The sequence below is a fragment of the Hipposideros armiger genome, unplaced genomic scaffold (genome assembly GCF_001890085.2).
Source record: "Hipposideros armiger isolate ML-2016 unplaced genomic scaffold, ASM189008v1 scaffold_590, whole genome shotgun sequence".
Lineage (NCBI taxonomy): Eukaryota > Metazoa > Chordata > Mammalia > Chiroptera > Hipposideridae > Hipposideros > Hipposideros armiger.
Window position 1 is genome coordinate 1073373 of NW_017731940.1, and position 27673 is coordinate 1101045.

At 47.8% G+C, this 27673-nt stretch overlaps 1 protein-coding gene across 1 annotated transcript in view; it reads left to right on the top strand.

Annotated features, from left to right (window-relative positions):
- ARHGEF37 (Rho guanine nucleotide exchange factor 37) overlaps window positions 1-24789 on the top strand; it is a 48139-nt gene extending 23350 nt beyond the window's left edge. Inside the window, exons 3-12 of the mRNA XM_019624407.1 lie at window positions 4093-4295; window positions 7284-7483; window positions 9841-9971; window positions 10663-10767; window positions 12529-12639; window positions 13320-13649; window positions 16018-16146; window positions 18906-19101; window positions 21011-21168; window positions 21858-24789. Coding sequence (XP_019479952.1) covers window positions 4093-4295; window positions 7284-7483; window positions 9841-9971; window positions 10663-10767; window positions 12529-12639; window positions 13320-13649; window positions 16018-16146; window positions 18906-19101; window positions 21011-21168; window positions 21858-22067 — 1773 coding nt within the window. The 3' untranslated portion in view covers window positions 22068-24789. The remainder of the gene's footprint in view (window positions 1-4092; window positions 4296-7283; window positions 7484-9840; window positions 9972-10662; window positions 10768-12528; window positions 12640-13319; window positions 13650-16017; window positions 16147-18905; window positions 19102-21010; window positions 21169-21857) is intronic.
- Window positions 24790-27673: the final 2884 nt, after the last annotated feature.

Sequence of the window (27673 nt, forward strand, 5' to 3'; positions counted from 1 at the left end):
TCCCTAACCCCTGGAAACCACTGATCTTTTTACTGTCTCCATAGTTTTGCCTTTTCCAGGATGTCATATTGCTGGAATCATACCATATGTAGCCTTTACAGTGGCTTTTTTCATCAAGTGATATGCATTTAAGATTTCTCTATTCCTTTTCCTGCCTTGAAATCTCATTTTGTTGTTGTTGCTTTTGTTAAATTAAACAACAGAAATTTATTTTCTTACAATTCTGGAGTGTGGAAGTCCAAGATCAAGATGTTGACAGGCTAGGTTTCTCCTAAGGCCCCTCTCCTTGGCGGGCGAATGCTGCCTTCTGCTGTGTCCTCACATGGCCTTTTCTCTATCTCTCATTGCTTTTTTTAAATCACTGACTAATACTCCATTGTATGGATATAGTACAGTTTATTTATCCGTTCACCTACCGAAGGACAACTTGGATGTTTCCAAGTTTTGGCAATTAGAAATAAAGCTGATGACCTAGTGTGCAGGGTTTTTAAAAACCCTTTCTTAAACTTTTTTGTTGTGGTGGTAAAGTATACATAACTTATAAAACGTACCATTGTAACCATTTTTAAGTGTACAGTTCAGTAGCATTGAGCACATTCCCATTGTTGTGCCACCATCACCACTATTCATCTCCAGACCTTTTTCATCATCCTAAACTGAAACTCTGTATCCAGTAAACAATAAACAGCCCCTGGTAACCACTGTTCTACTTCCTGTCTCTATGAATCTGACTACTCTAGGGACCTCATATAAGTGGAATCATACGGTATTCGTCCTTTTGTATCTGGTTTATTTCACTTAGCATAATGTCTTCAAGGTTCTTTTTACACTCTTTTTTTTTTAAAGAAATTTTATTGCAGAAGAGTGTGTTTTTGCAGGACCCATCAGGTCCAAGTCAAGTAGTTGTCTTCAGTGTAGTTGTGGAGGGCGCAGCTCTGTGGCTCATGTGGGAATCGAACTGGCAACCTTAGTATCGTGAGCCTGCGCTCTAACCACCTGAGCTAACCAGCCACTCCTGCACTTTTTATCTTGAAATAATTTTAGACAGAAAAGTTGCAAAAATAATAGAGAGCTCCTGTATACCCTTCAACCACCTTCCAGTAATTTTAACATCTTTTGTATCCATAGTGAAATAATTATAAAAAAGGAAATTAACACGCTTAACTCTAAGACCTTATTGAAATGTTGCCAGTTTTCCTATTAATGTCCTTTTCCTGGTCCAGGACCCAATCTAGGATACCACATTTCATTTTATTGTCGTGTTCCCTCAGTCTTCTTCAGTCTGTGACAGGTCTTCAGTCTCTGTCTTTAGTGACCTTAACACTTCTGAAGAGTTCAAGTTTATAGAATGTTCTTCAATTTGAGGTTTCCAATTATTAAAACTAAAATTATTTTATATATTTTATAAAAGCTTATATAAGAATCTATATTTTATAAATTTGTATTGTAATAATTTTTATATCTTATAACATCTTATGTGATTTATAATGTTAAAATTATTTTCACTATTAAATTAAGTTTATACATTTTTGACAAGAACATCATAGCCTATGTCATGTCCTCAATGCATCATATCAGGGGCACATGATGTCACCATATCTTATTATATAGAATGTTAACTTTGATCACATTGCTGATAGAAGGTGGCATCTTCTAGGTTTTCCACTAAAAACTTATTTCTACCCTTGTAATTAATAAATATCTTGTGGTGAGAAGCTTTGATGTTATGCAAATGTTCTGTTTCTTCTAAAACTTTTCATCTATTCATTTTAGCATCCATCAATGGTTCTTGCCTGCAATAATTATTATTGGCATTGTAATGGTAATTTTCTATTTCCCTTATTCCTTCTACATTTACTAATTGTAATTATTCTATAAGAAAGAATTCTCCTTTTCCATTCATTTCTTTATTCAATTATTTATTTCTATCAACATAGACTCATGGGTTTTTACTTTATTCCATGAGGCAGAAATCAGTACTGTCATGATTTATTTTCTTGCTCAAATTCTACCAGCTTTGGCCGTGGGGAGCTCCGGCATGTTGACTCCTGTGGCCTTTCATTATGCCTCCTGTAATTTTTGAGCACTTCCTTCATTTCTGACACCCCAAGATGTTCCAGGCTCATCTTGTAATTTCCCAGCCTCATCCTTGGAATCAGCCATTTCTTCTGGGAGCCCTGGTTCCCATCTTTGAAGAATGGTATTTAGACACCAAATTCTAGACTACAGGTGTGTTCATTTCTCCTGGGCTGTCATGTTCCTACACCCTCTCAGCTAATAGAGCTAGGAAATACATGTTTCTATGCTAATACATACATATCTGTACTTCCTGGTATATCTACCCATCTATATTTATTTAAACTCATGAGTTCATGCTGATACCTCCAATTCCACCAGCAGGATTCATTTAAACCTTCTTCTTTTTCTTATTTGTAGCATCTTCCTCTGACAGGGAGAAATGGCTGTCATTATCTACATCTATTTACTTATTTGTTCAAAGTTAGTAGACACATAAGTAGCTTTACTTATGTGGAATTACTAACCTGTAAAAACAATTACTTGCATTAATTTCTTCCTACACCCTTCAGTATGGTTATGTTATTCATTTGTAATAGAATTAGGTTCATTTCTATTATTTGTATTCCATTTGGGGTTCCCCCTCCACGTCCTGGTTGATTTTAATTATATTTATATTTATATTTCTTTTTAAATTTTTTGAGGGGGGTGTATGTTAAATACTACCATGGTTCCAAGAATCAGTGCTCTACCGAAAGGAATATTCAGCAAAGCATTGCTCCCGTCTCATCCCTACTACCCCATCCCATTCCCTCATCCTTTCCACCCGTCCCATCTCCCCCTACAAATAACCCATCTCATAAGTTTCCGATTTAAAAATATGGGACATTTCACAAATTTTGCAGGTCCTACTTGTGCCAGGGCCAAGCTAATCTTCTCTATATCGTGCTAACGTTAGTGTATATGCTGCTGACATTGAGCACCGGAGTGACCCTCTTGAAGCAGAAATCAGATCATGGCATCTCTGCTCAGAACCCTCCAGCTGCTTCCTGCTTCCATTAGACTACAAATCTAACGCCTTACCCCACCTTACCTCCTCCCTTTGAGGCCCTTCATGACCTGGCGTCAGTTTCCTGTTCATTTGCTCTGCCCTGTGCCCTTGCGCACTCTGTCCAGCCACACCTGCCTTCTTGCTGCTGCCCACATGCCAGGGGCTCCCATGCCTTCAGGATTTTGTCCTTGTCCTTCCCTCGGCCTGGAACGCTGCTCTCCCCCTAGGAAACATTCTTCGTAGTGGCCTTCCCTAAACAGATGTCCCACCACCCTCTACCTCTTTTTCTGCCTTTGTCTTCATTCCTGGTACTCATCATTACCTGGCATCTGTAATATATTTGTTTATTGTCTGTCTCCCCCACTAGACCATAAGCCCCACGAGGCAAGGGCTCTGTTTTGTTCACAGCGCTTAACAGGAGCGCCTGGCACATAGTCAGTGGGCAGCTGGTACACATGTGGTGAATGAAATCTGTGTCAAATCCTTTACGTGCATTATTTCATTTAATCCTCGCCCCAAAATAGATGAGTACTATTTTGGTTCCAGCCTATAGATGGGAGCATGGAGGTTCGAGGGATCAAAGGCTTGCCCCAGGTTTACATGACTGGGAAAGTGTTGGCTGGAGACCTGGTGCTAGTTCTCTCTGAGTCCAAAGCCCATGCTTCTGCCTGTGCTGTGCTACATATAGCATGTGTTTGTAAACTGGGGGGTTAGTGGTTGCACTTGCCGCACACAGTGATTGTAAAGATGTAACATGAGTGCATTTTGGAAACTGTGAAGCACTGTACATATATGAGCATTATCAATATTATTGCTGTAATTGTCGTTACCATTCATTAAGTACGCACAGCGTACCATCATCTGTCAGCTAATCCTTACGGCAACCTCATGAAAGTCAAATGAAACAAATGGGAACTCAGGAAGAGGAGGTAACTCGCCCAAGGGGACAAAGCTGGTTAAGCCTGGCCATCTCACTCTAGAGCTGGAGTGTGCAGCGGCCTCACTCACCGCTTCCCTGTCCCTAGCAAGGGGACATCCCAACACGCCTTTGGGAACTCCTTGTTGCTTTTTCGCTATCAGGTAACCTATTCCTGGAATCCCAGGAGGAGTTGGAGCGAGTCTATAAGGTCTACTGTGCCAACTACGACCAGGCCTTGCAGCTGGTAGAGTCGTACCGGAAGGACCCAGAGCTGCAGCGGGAGATCCAGGACGTCATTACGGCAGTGGTGTGAGTACCAGGACCAGGGAGCACCCACTCCCTCTGCACTGACCCCAAGGTCAGGCTGGGTCGTTGAGATCTCCCCTCCATTTGAGGCTGCTCACACTGCTTCAGGAGTGTCTCAGTCAGGATGAGCTAGACTATGCTGCAGAAAAACACAGCTCCCAATTCTCGGTGACTGCTTCAAACCACAAAGGTTTACACCTTCCTTTTGCTCCACTGTGGGTTGATTTGGGGCTCTTTGCATCATCCTCACTCTGGGACCCAAGCCGACAGCAGCCCCCATTTGGAATATTGCTAGGAACTGAGGCAAAGGAAAGCAGAGCTTGGGGGACAGGGGTCTGGGGTGGGGTGTCTAATGCTGGTAATTGAATGCTCCAGCCCAGAAATGAGATCTATTGCTTCTCAAAATTCACGGGCCACAACTAATCCCATAGCTTCATCCAATGACTGAGAGGCCATGGAGTGCTATCTGCCATGTGTCCAGAGGTGGAAAAGCAGAAACAGTTGGTGAGCAGCTCTCGTGGCTACCATAGGAAGGGCAGTGAGATGCAGGGAACCATGTGCTGTAAACAATAGTGTCGGGAAGCAGGTGTATATCACCTGGGTAGGCCTCTCTACAGATGGCCGAAGTCCTGCCTCGTAGAAAAGCATCAGAGCTGCCCTGGGTAGCATCACAGCAAACGCTGGGACCACTGGGCGGAAGCTTCAGGTAGAGATATGTAGAGAGTACGTTTTTTTAATGAAAATTTTGAATGGGTAACATAATTACATGGTTCAAAAGCTTTAAAAGATCTAAAATTATACAGTGAAAAAAAAGTCTTCCCAACCCTTTCCCTTTATCCACCCAATTACTACTCCCATCCCCAAAGTTAAGGTGACCACTTTTAAATTTTTTATGGATCTTTGCAGAGTTCCTTTATGCATGTACAAGCAAGTTCAAATATGTACTCTTTAATAACTGCACAGAGTTCCTTTCCAGGGCAGGTGTATGGTTTATTTAACCATTGTCCCTCTTGGTAGATATTCGGATTGTTTCCAGTTTTTTTACTGTCATGCATGCAGTTACTGAATAACTTGTACCTTTAACTTCTACCTTGCTCACTTGAGTTGATATTTCTGTGAGTAGATTTGTAGAGCAGGATTGATGGAACAAAGGGTTTATATATTTCACATGCTGCTGAACTGCTCTCCAAAGAGATCTCACCAATGGATACTCTCACCAAGAGAATGTAAGAGGGCTTGCTTCCTCACACTCACCCAGCTCTGGGTATTATCTCATAATTTTTGTTGCCTATCTGAAAGGCAGCATACAAATTTTTCTACAAACCACCTTCGAAAGGCTGTACGTGTACAAGGCTGCCATCATTCTATGGTGACTCCTTGATGATTGTGGAGAAGTGATGCGATCACTTTGAAGACCCCCTGCCCTCTGATTTGTGAGGTGACATTTGTCCCCATGAGGCGGTTGGTCCTTTCCCACAGGAAGTAAGCCCAGAGGACAGAGTTTTGCAAATATCTGGCAATTGTTTCTCTCTCCCCTGCCCACGGTCAGCCAAGCACTAGGAAACGCTTGGTGAGAGCAGATGGTCAGCGTAGGTGTGTCCTGATGGTTGATCCCAGCCCTGCCCCCCCACCCCTTGCAGGTGATGAGGGGGCTCCCATCTGCTCTGCCTATTTTTAGTCTCCTGGCTGACCTTCCCTGGCCATTTGGTCTGGAGGTTTTTCCTCGGAAAAAGAGCAAGAGGCTAGGGTATCATGGAGAGGGGGCCAGAGAATGGTCGTGAACAGCGTTTGTGAGTCTTCTTGGAGGAAGTATTCTTGGACATTGAGATTTGAAACCCTCACAGGTTTCTTGAAAGGCAGGGCTGAAGGGCTACTGGTCACGATCAAGATAAGACTGTTGGAGATGTCCCAGATGCTATGACTTGGGCACTCTTTCTGCAAATGCCAGCCTTCATCAAGAAGGGGATCAGAGAAATAGGTATCCGTTCATGAAATAGTGTATCTGGAAGGGACCTTGACACCACTAGGTCCTGTGTTTTTTTTTTGTTCTTTACTTTTTTTAATGGAAAATTTCAAACCTGTAGAAGAAAAAATAGAAGAATGTAATGAGCACTTGCATACCTACCACCTGAAATGAACCAGTGTTAACATTTTGCTGTTTGTTTCATGTACTTCATGCTGAACTACTTAAAGGCAGTTACTGATGTTATGACTTTTTCTCTTAAATATTGGGTCATTGGAAAAGTCATGACACATTTTTGCAATGCAAAACAGAAAAAATACGTCATGACTTTTCTGACAACCCAATAGTTTGAATGCACCTCTAGTCATTAAGTTCCTGTAGTTTGAAAGCTTTTCTTTTCTAAAGCAGCAGAATCATTTTATGAAATGAAATGTCATGTGGATGCCCAACATAGAGTTGTGCTTGGGACATAGCCCAGTAGAGATGTTAGATACTCGCAGGCAGTTGACTGTGTGAGTCTGAAGCTCTGGGCAGAAGTTCTGAGTGGGGATTTGGGTTTGGGATGCGTCAGACTAAATAAGGTCAGTAAGAGAGTGGAGGAGAGGAGGCCTTGATCACCCCAGCACTGCAGACAGGCCGGCAGAGCTGGCCAAGCGAGCGGCCTGTGAAGTACGAGACGTAGGATGCAGGGTGTCTCTGGGGCCAAAAGAAGGACATGTTTCGAGAAAGAGGGAGTAGCCAGCTGTGCCTGTTGTTGAGTGAGCAAGGAAGCTGAGGGCAGAGACTGATCGTTGGGTTTGGCACAGATGGGGAACCAAGGTCCAGAAAGGGAGTAGAAGGAAAAGGAACAGTGTCTGTCTAACCTCTAGACCTCCCAAATTACAGATGAGGAAACTGAGAACCACAGAAGGAGATGACTTACCTGAGATCACTCAGTGAGTTCAACGGCAGAGCTGGAACTAGAGCCCAGGCCCCCTGGTGCCCCAAAGGGTGAATTTTACCTACCTAACACCAGCCTTCTCCCTCAGGCCGCAAGCCGGACCCTCAGGCCTCAGTTTCTTACTGGTAATCCCTATGCAGAGGATTACCAAATACCCACTGCTGCTGCAGAAAATCCTGGAGAACACACTGCCTGATGCCAGTGCCTTTCCTGTCCTGCAGAGGGCTGCCTCTGCCCTCCAGGACGTGAACACCAACATTAATGAGTACAAGAGGCGCAAGGAAGTGGGTAAGGACTTAGAGAACTTAGAGGATACATCAGTGAGCATACTTCCAGTTATTAAAAAAACTCATCTTGAATTGGCTTTGCCAATAAAGGGGATATCGTAGCTCATGTAACCACAAGTACAGAGGTAAGTGGTCTTTAGCTAGGGTTTGATCAAAGTGCTGGCTCAGGTCCCTATAATTCTCATCTCTGCTCGTTACTATGTGTCACCTTCATCTTCAGGCTGCCCGCCCTCTTAGCAGTAAATGGCTGATGCTGTTCCAAGACGCACATCTGCATACCACACCCCCAAGATGAGACAGAGCCTTTCTCCCTTTAGCCATAAAAATTAAATTGGTGCTTCATTCTGATAGGACCTGCTTGGGTCATGTGCTCACCCTGAACCAATCACCATGGTTAGGGGAATACCATGAGCTGACTGGCTTAGGCTTGGCTTACTATGTACTTGTCTTTGAACCAATCACTGAGGATGGGATTATATGGATTGGTTTATACCATTCAGCACCCATCCCTTTAACTATAAAGTGAGATCAATCTCATCTTAACCACATGGCTGGTCTACTGTGAAGGAGAGAAGAACCCTGGGGAGGCAAAAGGCTGTGTATATACCTTGACGGGAGGGGGGGGGTGCGTGGGACGGGATGGTCAATAGAGACCCTGCCTCAGGTTGTTAAAACAGAAAGGTTTGGAAAATGAAGCAGTGTCCCAAATGGAGAGAAGCTCGTTTGCACAACTGAGGAAGTGTAATAATGATCATGTAACTAATGTTTGTTAAGGGCTAGGACAGATCTTTCATTCATTGTCTTGTTTGATCTGTACCATAGTCCTCTGAGGTTGGCACGTTCGCCTCATTTCACAGTTGGGTAAAATGAGAGCTTCAGTCATTTGCCCCAGATCACGGAGCTGGTAAGGGACAGAGCCAGGTTTCAAACTCAGGCCTGGGGGAGGCACTCAGCAGAAAGCTCGGAGCCAGGAGGGGAAAGCACGGTCCCAGCCTGGCCAGGCTGGCGGTGACTGAGGGGCCTCTGGCAAGTCACCTCCTGCTTGGGTTCTTCTTTAGAATATATTCAGACCCATCTTATGTAGTCCTCCCAGCAACCCTGCGAGCTGGCTGGCCTCGTTTACAGAGGAGGAACCTGAGGCCCAAGAGGTGGTAACTTGTCCAGTCCAGCAGGCAGGAAGCTGTTCAGCCAGGGCTCATACCTCGGAGTGAGGGCTCAGCCCTGCGCTTGTNCTTTTTAACAGTGGTATCGCCTAGTTAATAGGGACTGGAGTTCAGAATACATCTCAAGGTCATGGTGGTAGGGGCCAACTATGTTAGAGCTGGAAAGAAGTCTAACTTCTTACCCTTATATGACACATGGGGAAACTGAGAGAAGAAAAATCATAGTTGGCAGCAGACCTAGGATAAAACCCCAGCTCAGCTTTCCTTCCATGCTGAGAGCCCTCCATCTCTTCCTCTCGTCCTGTAGCGCAATGGAAATACCTAAATTGTAAAATTTCAGAGTCCTTGCAAACATCCCACTGGGGCAGTCTTCCAAAGACTGATGGGCCCCTGAGGGTGTAAGTGTTCTGGTCCGTTCTCCAAAGCCTGCAAATGAAGTCACTCTTCTGACCTCCCAGTTACCTCCTATGACTTCTTTGTTCCTTCCAGCTGCCACAGGGAGATTTGGATGTCCTGTTCTCAAACATTGATGACATCATCAAGGTGAACAGCAGATTTCTTCAGGATCTGCAGGACACAGACTCCAAGGAAGAGGAACAAGTACAGCTAATTGGTAAGCAAAAGACGAGGCAGCAGTCAGCCTTAGACTCCCGTGGAGCTGTCCTCGGCATGTTCATTGCTGAACTGTCTCCAGAGTTCCAGGGAAATGCAGCTCAGTGGGCGTCTGTGTTTGGGATCCCTGAAACATGGCATGTCAGCACTGGCAGGACCCTCAAATAATATCCAGTCCAGCCCCATCGCTTTACAAGATGGAGAGTACAAATGCTTCACATGTAGTAGCCATTTGCATTCTCACGACACCATTACTTATTGATTATCATTATCCCCATCTTACTAAAGAAAACCCTGAGGTTCAGAGAGGTCAAGTAACTTTCCCAGGGTCACACAGCTTGACCAGNGAGGCCCAAGAGGTGGTAACTTGTCCAGTCCAGCAGGCAGGAAGCTGTTCAGCCAGGGCTCATACCTCGGAGTGAGGGCTCAGCCCTGCGCTTGTCCTCGGGGACTCGCCATTCTAATGGGTATGACCCTGATGTGTAGGAAGAGGGCCCAAGAGGGTGCCTAGCCAGGTGTGTCGGGGACGCCTGCACTCCTGGGCCAGCTTCCGTCCCCATGCCCTCCCTCTCTGTTGGTGCAGCCTCCAAGTACACCAGGGTGGAGCAGCTGACCCTCCGGGAGCGACTGGCCCGCATCAACACACACACCCTATCCAAGAAGACCACTCGGCTGAGCCAGCTGCTGAAGCAGGAGGCAGGGCTCGTGCCCAGGGTGAGCATGGGTGGGAGGAAGGGTCACATCCCAACCACCCCAAGGGGCAACCGAGACTGTGCAGTGGGTGCACCACGGGGCTTCGACTGCTTTCAGAGATAAGGAAACTGAGGCTAAGGGCGCAAAGTGACTTGTCAGCATTTGATGGCTAAGAAGAGGCAGAGTTGGCACCCCACTTGATTCTGAGGAGCCAGGCAGGGTAGGGCTTCCTCCCCTGCATCTTATGCTACTCTCTCTCTGAGGCCTCTGTACACAGATAGGAGAACTGATCTCTGGGTCTGGGCACAGAACCAGCTTTGAATAGCTACCAGCAGCAGCTCAGGTCGATCCAGTACTTACTCTGAACCAGGCATTACTTGATCCACACAATGAAGTAGATGTTTTTATTACTCCTGTTTTGAAGATGAGAGGCTCAGAGAGGGTAAGACACTTGTCCAAGGTCACACAGCTAGGTAGCAAGTGAATCAGGATTCATATGCTCATGTGCTTAATTCCGTGGTCTTAATACAAAACCACTAAGCTGCAGCCACTGCCGTTAACTGTCCCTCTCACCTTTGGGGCTGGAGGAACTGGCTCTAGTGGGCAGGTCTGTGGAAAGCGGGTCCTCAGTGAACGCTTGGGACTCAGGCACAGAGTGTATACTGCCCCATGTGGATATTCTGAGTCCTCACAAGCATTACTTTACTCTCAGACAGAAGATAAGGAATTTGATGATTTAGAAGAGAGGTTCCAATGGGTCTCACTGTGTGTGACCGAGCTGAAGAACAACATGGCTGCTTACCTGGATAATCTGGAGGTGAGGATCCTGCAGTTAATAATGGGCAGGGCTTGGCTGGTTTCCCTGGGCGGGGGGTATTCAGGGCCCATCGGACCATCTGACAGAGGCACCAGCTGCAGGAACCAAATGGACCAGGTCATCCAGTGGCTGGTTGCAGGCTAGAAGAGGGCCCATGGGCAAGCTCTCCTCAGCCCACAGGTCATCGGACTGGGGCAGCTCCTGAGCCCATTGGGCTCTCATGGGGTAGGGTTCCTACTAGGCAGGATCAAAATGGACTGGGGTCAGATCCCTCAGAGGGACCCTGCCAGACCAGCACCGAGAGCAGGTGCTTAAAACTCAGGTGCTTAAAGGGACCAGGCAGGTAATATTACTGAGTGAAGTGTGCAGGTGTACAAAGCCTAATGCCTGTTTATGAGACTTCTTTGGTCGTTAAATAAGTACTAATATTTGGAATTTGAATGACTGAATGAACAAATGAATGAGTAAAATCTAAAGGGGCAGTTACTTCTTGACTCACGGAAGTTGTTGCTGTGTGCATATATGGGCCCAGTGCAGTCAATTCTGATTTTAAGGAAAAAAGAAAACTCTAGGATTTCAGAGTTTTAGGCGAAATCTCATCCGTGTGAGCAACTAATGAAACAAACATTTAAATGTTGTGCAGGCCCAAGAAAATTTATTTCTACAAACTGAATTCAGCCCACAGAAATAGAAGGTTGCATGCCCAGCCAGCACGTCCCTTTTCTTGCGCCAAAGTCTCTCCCTCATTCTTGTCATCGGTGCTGACTCATTCCATCCACTCTGTCCCTTTTACGTGGTTTTGTTCTCAGTCGTGTCCATTTGCGCAAACAATATCAGTCAGATGAAATGGGCTGCTTGGATCATTGGACTTGGGCCTTATCGGAAGCATGCACAAGGAAGGAGGTGGCGGTGTCACATTTCTCTGCATTGGCCGGGCTCCCGGCTTGTTCCTGCTCCATCCGGGGCCCCCCAGTGGAAAGATATGAGCAACACAGGTTGCTGCAAGTGGAAAACACTCAGCCATGTCAGGAAAAAGAATGGAGGGGCCTTGACAGAGAGAACCTGGAGGCACATGAGAGACGCATCTGGCTTTGCAGGAAAGGACGAATATTTGGAAGCTTTCAGGCTGCATTTCCCTAGATGCAGGGATGCTTACACGAGATACAGTGTTGACATAGAATCCCATAGTGAGAAAGTGACTCCCTCTCTTAATCCTCTGAGTCCAGGAAAAGCCTCTTTTGCTGGCGTGTCTTTAACACAGGCAGAGCCAGTCTTGGGCTGGCAGCCTTCAGCAGGCAGTGATGCCCAGACAGGACTTAACAACTTTGTTTTTATAGGAATTATTTTTACAAGCCTATTTATGGCAGTTATTACTGGTTTTCCCTTTATGGTAGTGTCAAAAGGTTTTTGTTTTGTTTTATTTTGAATGTATTGATTTAAATAGGAATGTTTAGTTGATATAAAGAAAAGTATTAATAAAACATGTGGAATATGGATATGGGAAAAAAATCACAAAGGAGGTATGCAAATGTGTGAAGTTTGGGAAGTGCTGGAATACGGAGAAATATATTGGTGTAGTCTCACAAAGAGCTTTCGAATCAACCCCGTTGCCCAAGGATAGAACAGGCTGTATGCTTCCCTGTCATGGGGGGGTGTACAGACAGCCTGGACAACCTCTCTGGGCATATGGTGGAGGGGGATTCAGGTGTGAGATGACCATGACAGGCCATGATTGACTGTCTCTCATGTCCCCGGGTCCAGGCTTTCGTCCGCTTCCAGCCACAGGAATGTGACCTGGACATCCCCGAGGGGCCGGTGGTACAGTACTGCAACCTGGCGAGAGACCTGCAGCTCCAGGCCTTCCCTGAGTTCGTGAGTGGAGCTTCTCCTTGCGTCTTTCTGTGGTGGGCAGGTGACAGAGCCTGTAAGAGTAATATTTAGATGTCAGGCCCTTCACACGATTGTCACATCCTTATAAACCACCCTGGGTAGTCAACAGGGCAGAGATTATTATTAGTGTGTTTTACTGATAAAAATAGCCCCAGCTAATGTTTACTGAGCCTCACTGTCTGCCAGGCACTGGGCTAAATCCTTTCCATTCTTCACCTCATTTAATCCTCACAGCACGGCTTCCGGGGTAGATGCTATTAATAGCCCCATTGTGCAGATGAGAACTGAGGCTCAGAGAGGGGGACTGACAGGTTATTTCGATAGTCAATGGCAAACTGGGATCTGAGTCCCAAAGTCTATGCTTTGGACCACCCACTCTATAGAAAATCTTTTTCAAGGTCTGTGCACAGTAGTGACATTAAGAAGTGGCATATTGATTCTGTGCCAGGTACTCTGCTAACCTCATTACCTGCATTGTCCCCATTTTCCAGATGGGTACATTGAGGCCCAGAACCATAAGGTAACATGCTGGAGGTCACAGCTAGTCATTGGGGGTTAGGACCAGAGCCCAGGCCTGCCTACCTGGCTACTAAAGCCCCTTTACCCAGGGCCCACCTTCTGCCACCTTTTTCTCGGACTCCTAAGCTTACCTCTCCTCACAGAAGCAGCGGCTGGAAGGCCTGGTTTGGCAGCCACTGTGCAGCCTGACCAAAGCCCTGGCTGGCCCTCAGAACCTGATCAAGAAGCGTCTGGACAAACTGCTGGACTTTGAGCGGCTGGAACAAAAGCTGTTGGAGGTGGGCAGTGCGACCTATGAGGAAAATGAGGCCCGGCACACATACCAGGCACTCAACTCCCTGCTCGTGGCTGAACTCCCGCAGTTTAACCAGCTGGCTGTGCAGTGGCTGGGCCATATCCTGCGTACGTTCATGGCTCTTCAGAGGGACCTTGCAAAGCAAGTGCTGCAGAAGGCAGAGGGCAGCTTGTCCCAGGTAAGGCCTCTGGGATTGGGGTGCCTCTGGGGAATAGCCAGGCAAGGCCTCGAAGACCCTTCCGCTGGGATGGGATGGAGGCTGGGTTTTCCAAACAGGCCATCAGGTGCTCGGGAGAAGGCTGTGGGGTCCTTCTGGATATCTTTCATGCCTGTTCTCCCTCCATTAATGGAATCAGACCATGACAGCAACGATAGAACTGGACTCCAGGTCATTGCCTGGCTCTGGAACTCAGAAGCAGAGGAGGCTTTTCTGGGAAAGTAGCAGACCTTGGGCCGTCCCCTGGGGTGCATTAGAAGTTGCAGTCAGGGGTAAATGTGTCCAGCTGATATTCCTGCTCCTACCGCTACTTCTAGCAGCTGCCTCCTCATTGAACACTTATTGTGTACCTGATTGGAGCATCTTCCGTGCGTTATCTCACTCCTCAAACAGCCTAAGTTTTAGTATTTTCCTTATTCAAAAGGACACTGAGGCACAGAAACGTTACGGGGTCTGCCCAAGGCCACACAGCTAATAGTGAGATGTGAACCCTGACATTTCAGCTCTAGAGCCTGGGCTCTGGACCAAATGCTCAACAGCCTGTAAGAGGAGCTTGCAAAGAGGGTTGCACAAACCTCCAAGTGCAAACTTTGATTTGGGAATTTTGAAGACTGGGATCGATATATGAAAGAACCTGTAGGTGCTTTCATATCTCCCCTGATGTCAACATCAGTGCTGAATGGCCTGCGGGTCCAACCTTGGGAGCAGCAGCTTTCCCTGTCCAGTTCTTTGCATGGAAATTCCTCTAAAATGTGCCCCTTCCACTACCTTTCTGGGGCGTAGTCCCCCTCTGTGCCTGCAGCCCCCACTTCCAGCATACCAGAGTGTGACTGTAGTCCCTTAGCACAGACTCCTTCTTCGGTCTGGATGCTTCTCCCCATTGTCCACCACGCCTTTCACAGTGTCCATCACGTGATAGGAATACCCCCAACTATGTGACAGGTGAACGAGTCTCTCCATGAAACTTTCAGAATTCCTCTGCCCCAGATGGAAGACTCCATTTCCCCGTCTTCTCTACTCCAGCAGCCTTTGGATGTGCTTCCGTGAAGCCCTTCTGAGAGCCTGCCTTTAGCTGGGGTGATGGATGAAGCTGTTTTTCCTCATCGAGGGGGGTTGGGACTATGGGCTTTTCTTCTTTTTCACCCTCACAGCATTTCGTATAGAGCTATGTCTCAGACACCCTTTTTGAATTGAATTAGGTCTGAACCATCTGCAATAAGAAACATTTCTCTTCCCTGAAGGCAGAGGGTAAATCCGATTAGCTGATCTTTTCATTCTCCTCCAGCTCTCTAGTTTTCTCTCCAGGGCTGCCAGCCACCCTTGTGTTTAGGCTGGGATGTGCAGGGCTGGGGAGTGTTATAGGATGCCAGTAGGAGAGATCAGCTTTATAAAAGCTCAGAAAGAGGGCGTTTCTTGGTTGGTGCTGTAATGTGGAATGTTAGGGCCCTTCAGCGATTGATGCCACTTTCCTTGTTTGAATCCCATGGCCTGTTCACCTGGACTTGTCCTGTGGAGCCTGGAAAAGGCCTGCAGGGAGAACCTCAATCTGTCTGCATGGGGGGTGTGGCAGGCAAGCTTTAAATCAGAACCAAGGGCAGAAAAGCAATGAGTTTGGTGTCAAGCAGAGAGGACGCGTCTCTGTTAGCTGTGGGGTGTCACTCACTCCTAGGTTGTCTGATGAGAGTGCAGGAGATGCCTAACATGGCCTGAGCCTCTGAGCGGAGCGTTACTCAGAGCTCCTGGGGTCCAAACCAACTTCGGAATAAAGGAGAACGTATCAACTTGCATAACTGGAAGGCCACGAGGGGGTCAAGCCTGAGGCCTGGCTGCATTCAGTACAGATAATGTTGTCAGGGCTCTTTCACTCCTTTCCTAGCTCTCTTTCTCTCTCTGGGTTGGCTTTATTATCAGGCAGGCCTTTTTCTGCATAGTGGGAGAGATGGCTCCCAATAGCTCCAAGTATTTATCTTTACATCTCAGAACCCAAAGTAAGAACCCTCTGGTTCCCAGCCTTCACATGCCGAAACCGATGGGAGGGTTCCAGTTGGCCTCGCTCAGGTCCACTGTTTAATCCTTGGACCAATCATGGGTAGGAGAAGGGACACCATGACTGCCAGCTCTGTGGCTAGAGCACCGGGCAATTCTACTAGACCCCCACAGAAGGATGTGTTCTCAAAGGAAAGGGAGGCAGTAGGCAGACAGAAAGGACAGCTGACCAAGACCAAAAGGCCCATCTTAACGCACCTGGGGCTAGCGTGTGGGCTGCCAGGGTCTCCCTGCTCCCTGTCCCTCGAAGAAGGCTCTGATGACACTGTCTGTCCCCACCCAGCTGCCCCACCACCAGCTCTCTGAGCCAGCCTTCAGGAAGCTGGTGGAGGACACACTAGGCCAGGCTGCTCACCAGCTTCACTCCTTTCAAGAGAACTTCGAGAAAGTGCTACCACCTCCCACCATACAAGTAAGTGTCCCCCCTCCCCCGACAAAGACCGTCTAGTCCTTCACCTGCCAGTGGGGTGAGGCTCAGTCTCCTATTTCTTTTTCCAGTGAGGCCTGTTATCCATGGAAACTTTCTCCTGTTCCCTCTCTCCTTTCTTTCCGTGAGCTGGGGGGTAGGGGTCAGGTGGGATTCACACTCCCGTACACGCGTGTTCTTCATGACCCATAAACATAGAGCAGAACAGAATTCGTGGGTTGAGAATAAGAAAACCCAAACATTTTCATGTTAAGCGAAGTTAGGCATAATAATGGGCAAGTGACATTAACTCCAAAAACCTAGAACTTCTTCAAATTTGTCACCAAAATTTACCATTTCCTCGCCACCTTCTCAGTGAGCCTGCTTCCATTACCAGCCAGCACACGGGATGAATAAAAACTTTGAATAAGAAGTCATTTAAATTTTCTTTTTGCTATGGGATTTTAAAAATTAAAGTATACTTGACATATTATATTAGTTTCAGGTGTAGTCAACATTTATACACCTTACGATACAATCACCATGATAAGACCATCTGTCACTGTACAAAGTTATTATAATATTATTGAGTATTCCCTGTGCTGTACATTGTATCCCCATGACTTATTTATCTTATAACTAGAAGTTTGTATGCCAAGGAATCTTTAATTGCAAAAGACAGCATTTCAGCCACAATATGGTTTACAAAACTTTGGCTGGCCACATGCTTTTTTTGGTAAAGTATATTTATCTGAAATATAAGGAACTGGTATCTTCCAGTCCACTTGAAGAGTAGAGCCAAGTAGTGTATGTTTTCAAAGTAACTGAAGTAGCTGACGGGAAAAGGGGCTCCCAGAGTGTGACAAACCTGGGTTTGAGAAAACTGAAGTGTGTATTCAATCACATGTGAGATGTGAAGTTAGGGGTCAGGAGATAGCCCCAAGGTTCCCCAGAAAGGAGAAGGGTGCCCAGAGACACACAGAGACAGGTAAGGAGCCCCAGCACTGCGGGGCAGGTACAGGTAGTGTTCACACCTGGCCTGAGTGCAGAGGGCGTCACAGACCATGAGAGACGCATGTTCCTGGGGCCCAGCTGTCCCCACTCCCTCCCCCACACCGAGGCTGCCCCAGCAGAGGTCTCACTGGGGACGGGATGTGTGTGACATAGGCCCTTCAGCTTGGAGTAAGGAAGGATGCAGAAAATGAACAGAGCCGTTCCTCCAGTGAGTCATGGGAACCTCCTCTCTACTTAAAATAACAGTTTTCTTATTGGAAAAGCAATCCATGCTGAGTGTAGAAAAAAGAAGACTCAGAAAAACAAAAAGAAGAAACAAATGGGAATGTAATAATCCCAGTGTGTGTTTCAAATTGGTAGGAAGAGAAGGGACCCCTTCTCCCCCCTCCCCGCCCCTGCACACCCCTGACACACACACACACACACACACACACACACACACACACACCTCCTATAAATTCCTGACTTATTTGGCTAAGGGTACAGAGCCCATAAGAGTGAGGTAGCCTTCAGGACAGCAGCAATCCTAGTGACACCTTCACACGCCTCTCCCTGTCCCCATCCTGCTCCATTCAGGGAGTGCTGGTGTTCTCTACACAGGTAGGGGCTGCCAGACTTGGGAACGAAGGCACGCGTTTGCTACCCCACTGGCTTTTATACTCAGGTTAATACCACTGCTCTGGGAAAAAAGCTGGCCTGTCTCTGCACTTCCATTTAAGGGCCTATTTGAAACATCAGGTTCTCCTGGTTCTTGATCCTGACCCAGTGAATCCACTGGCGCACAGGTAATGGCAGAGTCTATGCCCAGATATCCCCGAAGGGCACCTCTGTCTACCTCCCTAAACCCAGCACCTCCCCACCCAGATATAACTAACAATGTAGAACATGGGGCAGGGGGAATATATATACATCCATACATGTAAGAAGAGAGAGAAAATATATAGTAAATCTACATTCAACATTTTTAGTTTCTTCTTTGTTTCTCAGAAAGGGGACAGTCACCCCTGAGTCCCTTTCTTGTTGATACTTTTGCTGGAAGCACTGAATGAAGAAACAAGGGCCCTGTCAGGAGATTCTCAGAGGAGCTTAAAAGCACCGCTGGGAGAACCACTCTCCCCAATAAGATGGCAGTTTCCATCAGGGCAAAGCTCCCTCTTGTGTTTCTGCCACACCATTCACAAGGGTACCGTGCCTTGTAAACAGTAGGTGCTTGATAAATACTTGGCGGACAGAAAACTCATGGACTAAAAGGCAGAATTCCCTTCCTGCATAGATGTGGGAGGGTCTCCCTGTGTCTGCCCTGTGCTGGCTGGCTAAGATGCCGGATGAGGAAGGTCTGGGGCCCTCGTGAAGCTCACAGTCTAATGGGGTTGAAAGACTTATGCAAGGCATTTTCCTGGGGGGTAACTTAACTTGGAGCTGTGGACAGAAAATGGGCCCTGTCCTGGAGTTCTGTAACTGAGCAATTTCAGAACCTGAATTAGAATTGTGGAAAACCCCAGTAGTGTAGACCTGGAAGGGATTTTGGAGGTTCTTTCGGAGATGCCTTTAGATACTGAGCATGTGTTTCTCACCCAGTCCAGACGACATCTGTTAGTCAGGGACTATTGCCCCAGTCGGGACGGGCCCATCAGGGACGGGTAAGATGGGGTCTGCCCAGGACTCCTGGCTCTCACATGAGGGCAAACACCGGCCCCAGCTTTGACGCGCTAACTCAAGCACCTGTCTGTCTCTGTCTCTCCTCTTCTCAGCCACTCCTGCCGGGGGCTGAACGCCAGGTGCAGGCTCTTCTGAGCAGGTATGGCCCAGGAAAGCTGTACCAGGTGACAAGCAACATCAGCGGGACAGGGACCCTGGACCTAACACTGCTGCGGGGCCAAATTGTGGCGCTCCTTCAAAACAAGGACACCAAAGGCAACAGCAACCGCTGGCTGGTGGACACCGGGGGTACGTGGGACTTCATGGACTCTTCCCCCACTCTGGGAAAGCCACTAGTGGGGAGACAAGGGGACCCTCATGAGCTCTGGCTGAGCAAATCCAGGATGAGAATGAGCACAGTTGAAAATGCAGGGCTAGGGGCTCAGCCAGCTTAGTGGGGGGCATGAAATGCCAGAAAGAGGAGTTGAGTCTTTCCCTGCAACATCCGTGATCAAGCACCTACTGTGTGCTGGGCACTGTGCGAGGAAGACAAGGAGCCTACCCCGGGAACCTCGCAGATCATCGGGGTGGACAGAACTTCAGCATCACCCTGAAAGATGGAGGTTCACAGAGAAGGGCTGCTTGGATCCCGGCTCCATGGACAGACGTCTCATGTCTGGTGCAAGGGAGGTGTTATATTGTCCCCTCTGCACTGGTTACACCCTAGGGGTGTGCTGCTCAGGTTTGGGTGCCCCAGTGAAACTGGGCAGGGGCAAGTGGCAGCGTGAATCCGGGAGGAGATGGCCCAGCCGAGTGTCTTCCCAAGATGGCATGTGACCCACAGGATGAGGGTTATACAGGATTGTTAGGAGGGTATCTACCGACAGAGTCCCGGCTTCAAACAGTTTGTTATTATAATTGTTACTTAATGACTTTAACGTGTGTTGGAAAAAAACATAACTAGTACATAAACCCATAACTTTATTCATATTGTATAGTACAAGAAAAGTTTTAAAAAGTGAGTCTATTAAAAAATTAAGAAAATGGGGGCCGGCCGAGTGGCGCGATGGTTAAGAGCTGGCTTGGGATGCCAGAGGGCCCCGGTTCGGATCCCACATATGAGGGCCAGTGACACTGCCCTCTACAGCTAAGATGCTGAACAACAGCTCGACCTGGAGCTGGGCTGCTGTGAGTCGCCAGTGAGGGCCGTAGGCTGCAGCCCCTGTGGCAGTGGGTTGCCATGGGCTACTGTGTGTGGCCAGCAGCCAGCGTGAGCGGCCAGCAGCCGCCGTGAGCGGCCGTCCAGAAGCCGGCGACTGATCTGCCTCGCCCGGAAGAGCGCAATGATGGTGCCAACTTGGGCCAGTGAAGCAACATCCTCCACAACTAGACTAAAGAGCAAAACGACAGCAACTTGTCTGTTCCCCTCCCCCAATTCCCCAGCACTGTTCCCATCCCATTCCCCAATAAAAATCTTTAAAAAAAAAAATAAGAAGATGGTACAAATCCAGCAGAAATCATGATTCACACTGAAGGATAGCTGGATGGCGGCTCATGCAAGGCCCCTGGGGTTGAGGGGACTGGGTGTGGTTCCCAACTCTGCCACGTTTCTAACCGCATGACCTGGGAGGTTGCGGAGCCTCTCAGAGCTCGGCTGGCTCAGCAGTAAAACGGAGATAGCAGTACTGACCCGAGGTGACGTGAACACCAGATAATCAATGCCGGTTCTGGCACCAAGGGCACCCTCAGGAAGTGGTGGGCGTTCGTAATGCACAACCAGAGCAGCAACGGAGCAATTATGACGGGAGAAGGAACCAGGGGCACTTGGAGAAGAAAAAGGCAGTTTTTTAGGTGCGAGGAAGCAACCTAGCTCAGTGCTGCCACTAGAGGGGAAGGGGACCTGTGGTGTCAGCACCAGGAAAGCAGTTTTCATCCCAGAGGAAGAACTTTTTCTCTCTGCCAGAGATGTTCAAAATGGAGTGGGCTGCCTCTGTAGGGAGTGAGCTCCCCGTCACCAGGGGTGTGCAAGCAGACGGTGGAGACAGTGCAGGGTGGGGGGTGGGTTTGTGAGGTTCCTAGATGCCCTTTTCAGGCCCTCTGGAGTGCTAAGAAGCTGTGTTGGAGGCATTGACATTTATAAATGGTGGTGACTTCCTCTATCACTAAAAGGGATGGAGAAGGTGGCCCACAGCCAGATAACAGTCTGCATGTCCTGTAGGACAGCGAGGGTACGTGCCAGCTGGGAAACTGGAGCTGTACCATGTCGTCCCTGGTGAGGAGAAGCTCAGAGGGCAGGCGGGGCCTCCAGAGGACTCCCGACGTCTAACACCAGAGCCCACCCCAGCCCTAGTCCCCTCCGTCCCAACTGGGTCCCAGGTGAGTCTGGGAGAGCGTGGAGGTGTGCCTTCTAATGGCCACCGGAAGTGGGGCTTCGATTTTCCTCCTATCCAGAGGGGCCACTACCCTGTGAGGCCAGGGCCTCGATCAGAGGCCACACCAGTGTCCTGGCCGGGGGTGGGGACCTGAAGAAAGGAAGTGCCGATACATGCTACCACAGGTAGGTAGACACAGAAGGCCGCGGCTTGTAGGATTCTATTGATATGAAATGCCCAGCATAAGCAAATGCATAGAGACAGAAAGTAGATCGGTGGTTGGCAGGGGCTGGGGCAGGGGGAATGGGTCATGACTGCTAACTGGTGTGGGGTTTCTTTTTTGGGGTGATGAACGTGTTTTGGATTAGACAGCAGTGATAGCTATACAACCTCGTGGACACATTCTAAAAAACTACCTGTGTGATTTTGCATAAGTTCCTTGGCTTCTCTGAGTCTCAGTTTCCTTATCCAAAAAACGAGTTATTGAATTGTGAAAATCAGAACCAGGCAAAGTGCTAGAACGGAGCCTAGTGATGGAAGCAGCAGAAGTAGCCGTTATCTTCAGCACAAAGGATGTATGTGTGTGGGAGGCGATGACTGGCCAGCAGTGGGGACTGGGTTGGCTGGGCTCCTCTGGGCTGGGTCTGTCTGGCTTCCCACCCTCACCATCTCTGTGTCACTCTTATGTTTCAGGTGGTGGCAGTGTACCCCTTTGTGGCCAGAAACAGCCATGAAGTGAGTCTGCAAGCAGGCCAGCCTGTGACGGTCCTAGAGGCCCAGGACAAGAAGGGGAACCCAGAATGGAGCCTCGTGGAAGTGAATGGACAGAGGGGATATGTGCCTTCCAGCTTCCTGGCCAGGGCCCCAAGCCCGATGCCTTGGGGCTGGAGTTTGCCCTCCTAGGGTGCCTTCCTCAGAGCCCATGCTGCCGAAGGATGGGGAGGCTTAGAGGCTGTGACCCCAGGAGGGAAGACAAGGCGGGGCGGAAGGGGCCATCAGGCCAGGGTGGGGTGAAGGGCACGCAGGAGGCAGACAGAAGAGGTGGGCGGGCCTTTGCAAACTGCCTGGCACGGGTGGGCACGAAAGGCAGCAGTTGGGAACCACTTATGGTATCTCTGTAAAGAGGTCATTGCAACCTGCAGTCCATAGCCTGGGTGGCAGGCCACGTTGGTAAGAACTTGCCATGGCTAATGGCCAGTCTTACCTGTGACCCCATCTGGACCTGCTCATGGAGTGGGTCTCCCAGGCGAATGTTACCTGTGTGCTAGGTAGGGGTGCTAGAGAATCCTAGAACTGCCTGGCTTGACAGTTCACTTACTACATGTGATATCAGGAGGCACCGTAGCTGACCAGTCATCTTTTATGTCTCTGTACTGGGAGCTGCGTTACCTTGGGCAGTGAACCCCAGAGGGCCTTCTCTAGCTGGAGAGGTTCCCAGGAGACCCTTGCCTGGGCCTGGGAGTGGGCATGACCAAATCACAGTTCTGGGATGTGTGTAGGAAAATTCAGAGCCTGTTCCAGGGGAGAAGGGATTTTGAGGGTGTGTTCGTTTGGGCATATGAGGCTGTTGGCAGCAGTTGTACTCTGCTGCTGTGTTCTCTGGACTAGGGGACAAAGAGGCATGCAAATCACAGAGGAAACTGTGAAGCAGGTGATCACAGGCCTGGTGGTGGGGGAGATTAGGTAATGGCTTGGTTTCCTGTTTCTGGAAGGAAGGGAGCCAGGGGGAACCCCCAGTAGTTTCAGGAGGCAACGGTTGTGATGTCAGTTGGCTGTGGGACCTTAGACATAGGACACGACCCCTGTTCTCCCACCCATAAAAACCTAACCTAGGGTTGTGGCGAGAATGACATGAGGCTAATGATGTGCACGCTCCTTGCAAATTGTGAAGTGTAAATAAATGTAAATGACCATAGGTAGCAGGATATTCGGGAAGTGGTCTCCGTATGGCCCCAGCACTTGCATCCATGCTCCACTTCCCATGCCCGAACCCACGGCAGATGTCATTCATCAACGTGGTGTCCATTCCCACCAGCCTAGGCTCTACCACAGGAGCCTTCTCAATACTGCATTCCAGGTAGCCAAACTCTTGAATTTGGTGAGATCAAACCTATTAGCATTCCTTTCTAGAACCTGAAAACGGAAGCCCCTCAAAACGGCTCTGTTCAAGAAAGACTGACTCATTGGGGAAATTTTGGGTTCAGCTGCTATTGAATTATCATCTTTAGGTTGTCACTCTGGGCTTAAGGTAAATCGTAAGATTCATAGAAGAGCAAAGAGATCCAGCATGATCTTTAATACAAATGACAAATTTTGGAACCAACCCAAGTTAGAGTGTGTGTAAAAACAGGTGGAAGTTAAGACTCACCCCCAAGAACAGCTCTATGTTATTAAACTGTAAGCCCTGGTGTTTAGAGGGCTTTTAAGAAATATAGACATGTCTGTGTCAGACAGCTTGTAACTCACCACCTTTGGGCTTGTGAAAACGTGAAGACTGCATAATGCTAGAGAAACTCAGTCCCCATAATCCCTCTCCCAGCCCCACATTCACTTTACAAGATGCTCTTGACTCATTTTTCTTTTTCTTTCCTGCTCAGATTCCTGATACAGATAGGAAGCATAAGGGAGCAGATAATAAGATAAGAAACCCATTTGTGGCTCCACAATACTTACCGAGAGCCTGCTGTGTGCTAGGACCCTACCTAGCTCAAAAGTTTCTCCATGTGGCCGCTTACTGCCGTCACCTGGGCAGCTTTCAAGTATGGCTGAGGCCAGGACCCCACCTGGGGATTCTGATGTAATTTTTCTGGGGGTGTGGCCTGAGCCTCAGGAACTCAGAAGGCTCTCCAGCTGATGAGTGTGTGGCCAGAGTGGGGGACCTCTGACCTAGACACGCGGTGGTGGACAAGCGACTTGGGGATCAGAAATGGCCATAAGCTATACGCTAGGACATGCCCCTTCTCAGCTTTGTACTAGCTCAGATGTTTTGAACAGGCAGCTTTAGAGGTGGTTTGAAGTAGGACAGCCTGTCCTGTCAGGTCCCAGAATGTATATTTATTAAGTGCCATTAGAAGGGACCTGAACAAAATTGGATGTTCTTGTAGGCAGAAAGGAGAAAACTGAAATACACTTGGAACAAAATCTATCTCATGAAGGGAAAATTAAAATGTATTCAGTAGCACATGGATTACAGTTTCTTGTGGACCAGGGGATGAGATTAAAAGTCTCTGAAGGGTGAGAAAATGCATATTGAGAAGATAGAGAATGGCCTGGATTTTCTCCAGGGGACTCTCTATAACGTGCCTTTTCCCCCCAAAATGCCTAGAACCATTGCACTGTGTCTTGTTTAGTTCACTGTTAGGCTGTCACATATTGAACCTGCTAAGGTATTTGCCTATGAACCCAACTAGACTTTAGGGGTTGAAGACTGATTCACAGGGGTGCTCCTTACTACCTGCAGGGGAGTGAGACCTCTTTAACTTTTTGGGCCCCAGCCCCGTTTTGGACATGAGGACAAGATTACAATCTCAAAGATCAGATGAGTGAATTCTTGGTTAATATAATGAGCTCTGGCTTGGTGAATAACTGATGTGAACTACTGGGAATAAAGGACTTCAAAGATGAATACGTCTCTGGAATCTGTGTCACTTTAACCATTGGATAGTCAGATACTCCAGTGTGACATTTGTTCACTGAACACTTACATAAAAATGGTCCCTCATTCATCGATGTGTTCATATAAGGAGTGTCGATAGCACACCTTTGGTGCCTCTAGGAGTTGGTCTTCACTGCTGGGAATACAGCGAGCAATCAGACACATGGGGGCCCTGTCCTCCCAAAGCCCACAGTCTGTTGAAGGAGACAAGTCAACAGTCAGAGGCGGTGTAAGCGTTAGGAGGGGCAATACCAGGTGCCGCTGGAGCCTAGGCAAGGGGCCAGCTAAGGAGGGCTTCCTGAAAGAAGTGATGTCCAAGCTGAGGCCCAATGGGTAACTGCAGTTAGGGGAAGTTGGGAGGCAGGGCATGTGCAAATGCCCAGAGGTAAGAGTGACTGCCTCGGTGTCCTGAATCGATTCAAAACGTTTACCTTTCATGGTCATATGTACCACCTCCCCTTTGTTCATCCATTGATGGACACCTTGGCTTCCTCCACGTTTTGGCCACCAAACAATGCTGCAATGAATATATGGATGCACATGTCCCCTCTAAGTAGCATTTTGGGTTTCTTGGGGAAAATGCCCTGAAATGAGATTACTGTGTCCTTCTTTGTCTCTTATAGCCTTTGTTTTAAAGTCTATTTTGTCTGGAATAAGTATTGCTACCCCAGCTTTTTTTTCCCCCCCGTTTTCATGAAATAACTTTTTTCATCCCTTTACTTTCTGTCTGTGTGTGTCTTTCAATCTGAAGTGAGACTCTTGTAGGCAGCATATGTAAGGGTTTTGTTTTTTTAAATTCATTTAGCCACCCTATATTTGTCATTGAAGCATTTAACCCACTTACATCGAACACAATTGTTGACAGATAGTTATTGCCATTTTATTATTCATATATATTTTTTAAGATTTTATTGAGGAATTGGGGAGGGGAACAGACAAGTTGCCGTCCTTTTGTCCTTCAGTCTAGTTGTGGAGGATGTTGCTTCACTGGCCCATGTTGGTATTATCATTGCACTTTTCCCAGGTGAGGCAGATCAGTTGCCAGCCACTGGATGGCCGCTAATGGTGGCTCTTGGCAGCTGATGCCGGCTGCTGGCCACTCATGCCAGCTGCCAGCCTCTCACAGTAGTTCACGGCAGCACACTGCAGCCCCACTGCAGCCTACGCCATCTCCGGCAATTCACAGCAGCCCCAGTTCCAAGCTGTTGTTCACCATCTTAGCTGTAGAGGGCGCAGCATCACTGGCTCTAATGTGGGATCCAAACAGGGGCCCTGCTGCTCAGAGCTGGCGTCCCAAGCCAACTCTTAACCAGCGCACCACTCAGTCGGCCCATATTACTCATACTTTTTATCTTTTTTTTTTCCATCTTAAAAAAGTCCCTCTAACATTCTTGTAATACTGGTTTGGTGGTGATGAACTCATTTAGCTTTTTCTTGTCTTTTTAGCTCTTTATTTGTCCTTCAATTTTAAATGATAGCCTTGCTGAGTGGAGTACCCTTGATTGTAGGTCCTTGTTTTTCATCACTTTGAATATTTCATGCCAATCCCTTCTGGCCTGCAAAGTCTCTGTTGAGAAATCAGCTGACAGTCTTATGGAAGCTCCCTTGTGATAACTAACGGCTTTTCTTTTCCTGCTTTTAGGATTTTCTCTTCATCTTTAACCTTTGCCATTTTAATTATAACATGTCTTGGTGTGGGCCTGTTTGGGTTCATCTTTTAGGGGACTCTCTGTGCTTCCTGGGCTTGTATGTTTATTTCCCTCACCAGGTTAGGAAAGTTTACAGTCATTATTTCTTCAAATAGATTCTCAATCCCTTGCTTTCTCTCTTCTCCTTCTGGTACCCCTATGATGCGACTGTTGTTATGTTTGATGTTGTCCCAGGGGTCTCTTAAACTATCCTCATTTTTTTGGATTCTTTTTTCTTTTTGCTGTTCTGATTGGGTGTTTTCTGCTACCTTGTCTTCCAAGTCATGATTCAATCCTCTGCTTCATCTACTCTGCGGGTGGTTCCTTCTAGTGCATTCCTCATGTCAGTTATTGTATTCTTCACTTCTGACTGGTTCTTTTTTATGGTTTCTATGTCCTTTTTTAATGCTTGCTTCTCTTTGTTGAACTTCTCACTACATTTCTTGAGCATCCTGATAACCATTGTTTTGAACTGTCTCTGGTAGGTTGCTTGCCTTCATTTTGTTTAGTTCTTTTTCTGGAGTTTTCCCTTGTTCTTTCATTTGGGACATATTTCTGTGTTTCCTCATTTTGGCTGCCTCTCTGTGTTTATTTCTATGTATTAGGTAGGACCACTATGTCTCCCAGTTTTGCCAGATGGCCTTAAGTAGTAGGGGTCCTATGGGGCCCAGTAGCAGTCTCCTTGGTCACCTGAGCTGGGTGCTCCAGGAGTGTCCCTTGTGTGGGTTGTGTGTGCCCTCCTGTTATAGTTGAGCCTTGATTGCTGTTAGCATGTCAGTAGGTGGTATTGGCTCTCAGGCTGACTGGCTGTGGGGTTGGGCAATGTCCACAGCTTATGGGCTGCTGTATATGGGACTGACCCCACTGAGTAGGATTCACCCCAGCAAGCTCTGGTGCCTGTTGAGACTGCTCTTTGTGTGTGCCTTTTGTGGAGCTAGTTGGGTGGTGCTTTGCTGTGGTCTGAAGCCAACCTCCAAGTATGTTGGTTCTGGAGCCTCTTGGGAGGTGCTCTGGTACAGGCCTAGGTAAGCTACTGCCTGTGACTGGCTGGGAAGTGCCTGTAGGAGCTACAAAGCAATCCATGGTTGGTCGCTACCTGTGCTGTACCTGGAGGCACATGGGAGAGGATACACTGTGAACCGAGGACGTCTGCCACCAGTACCAGA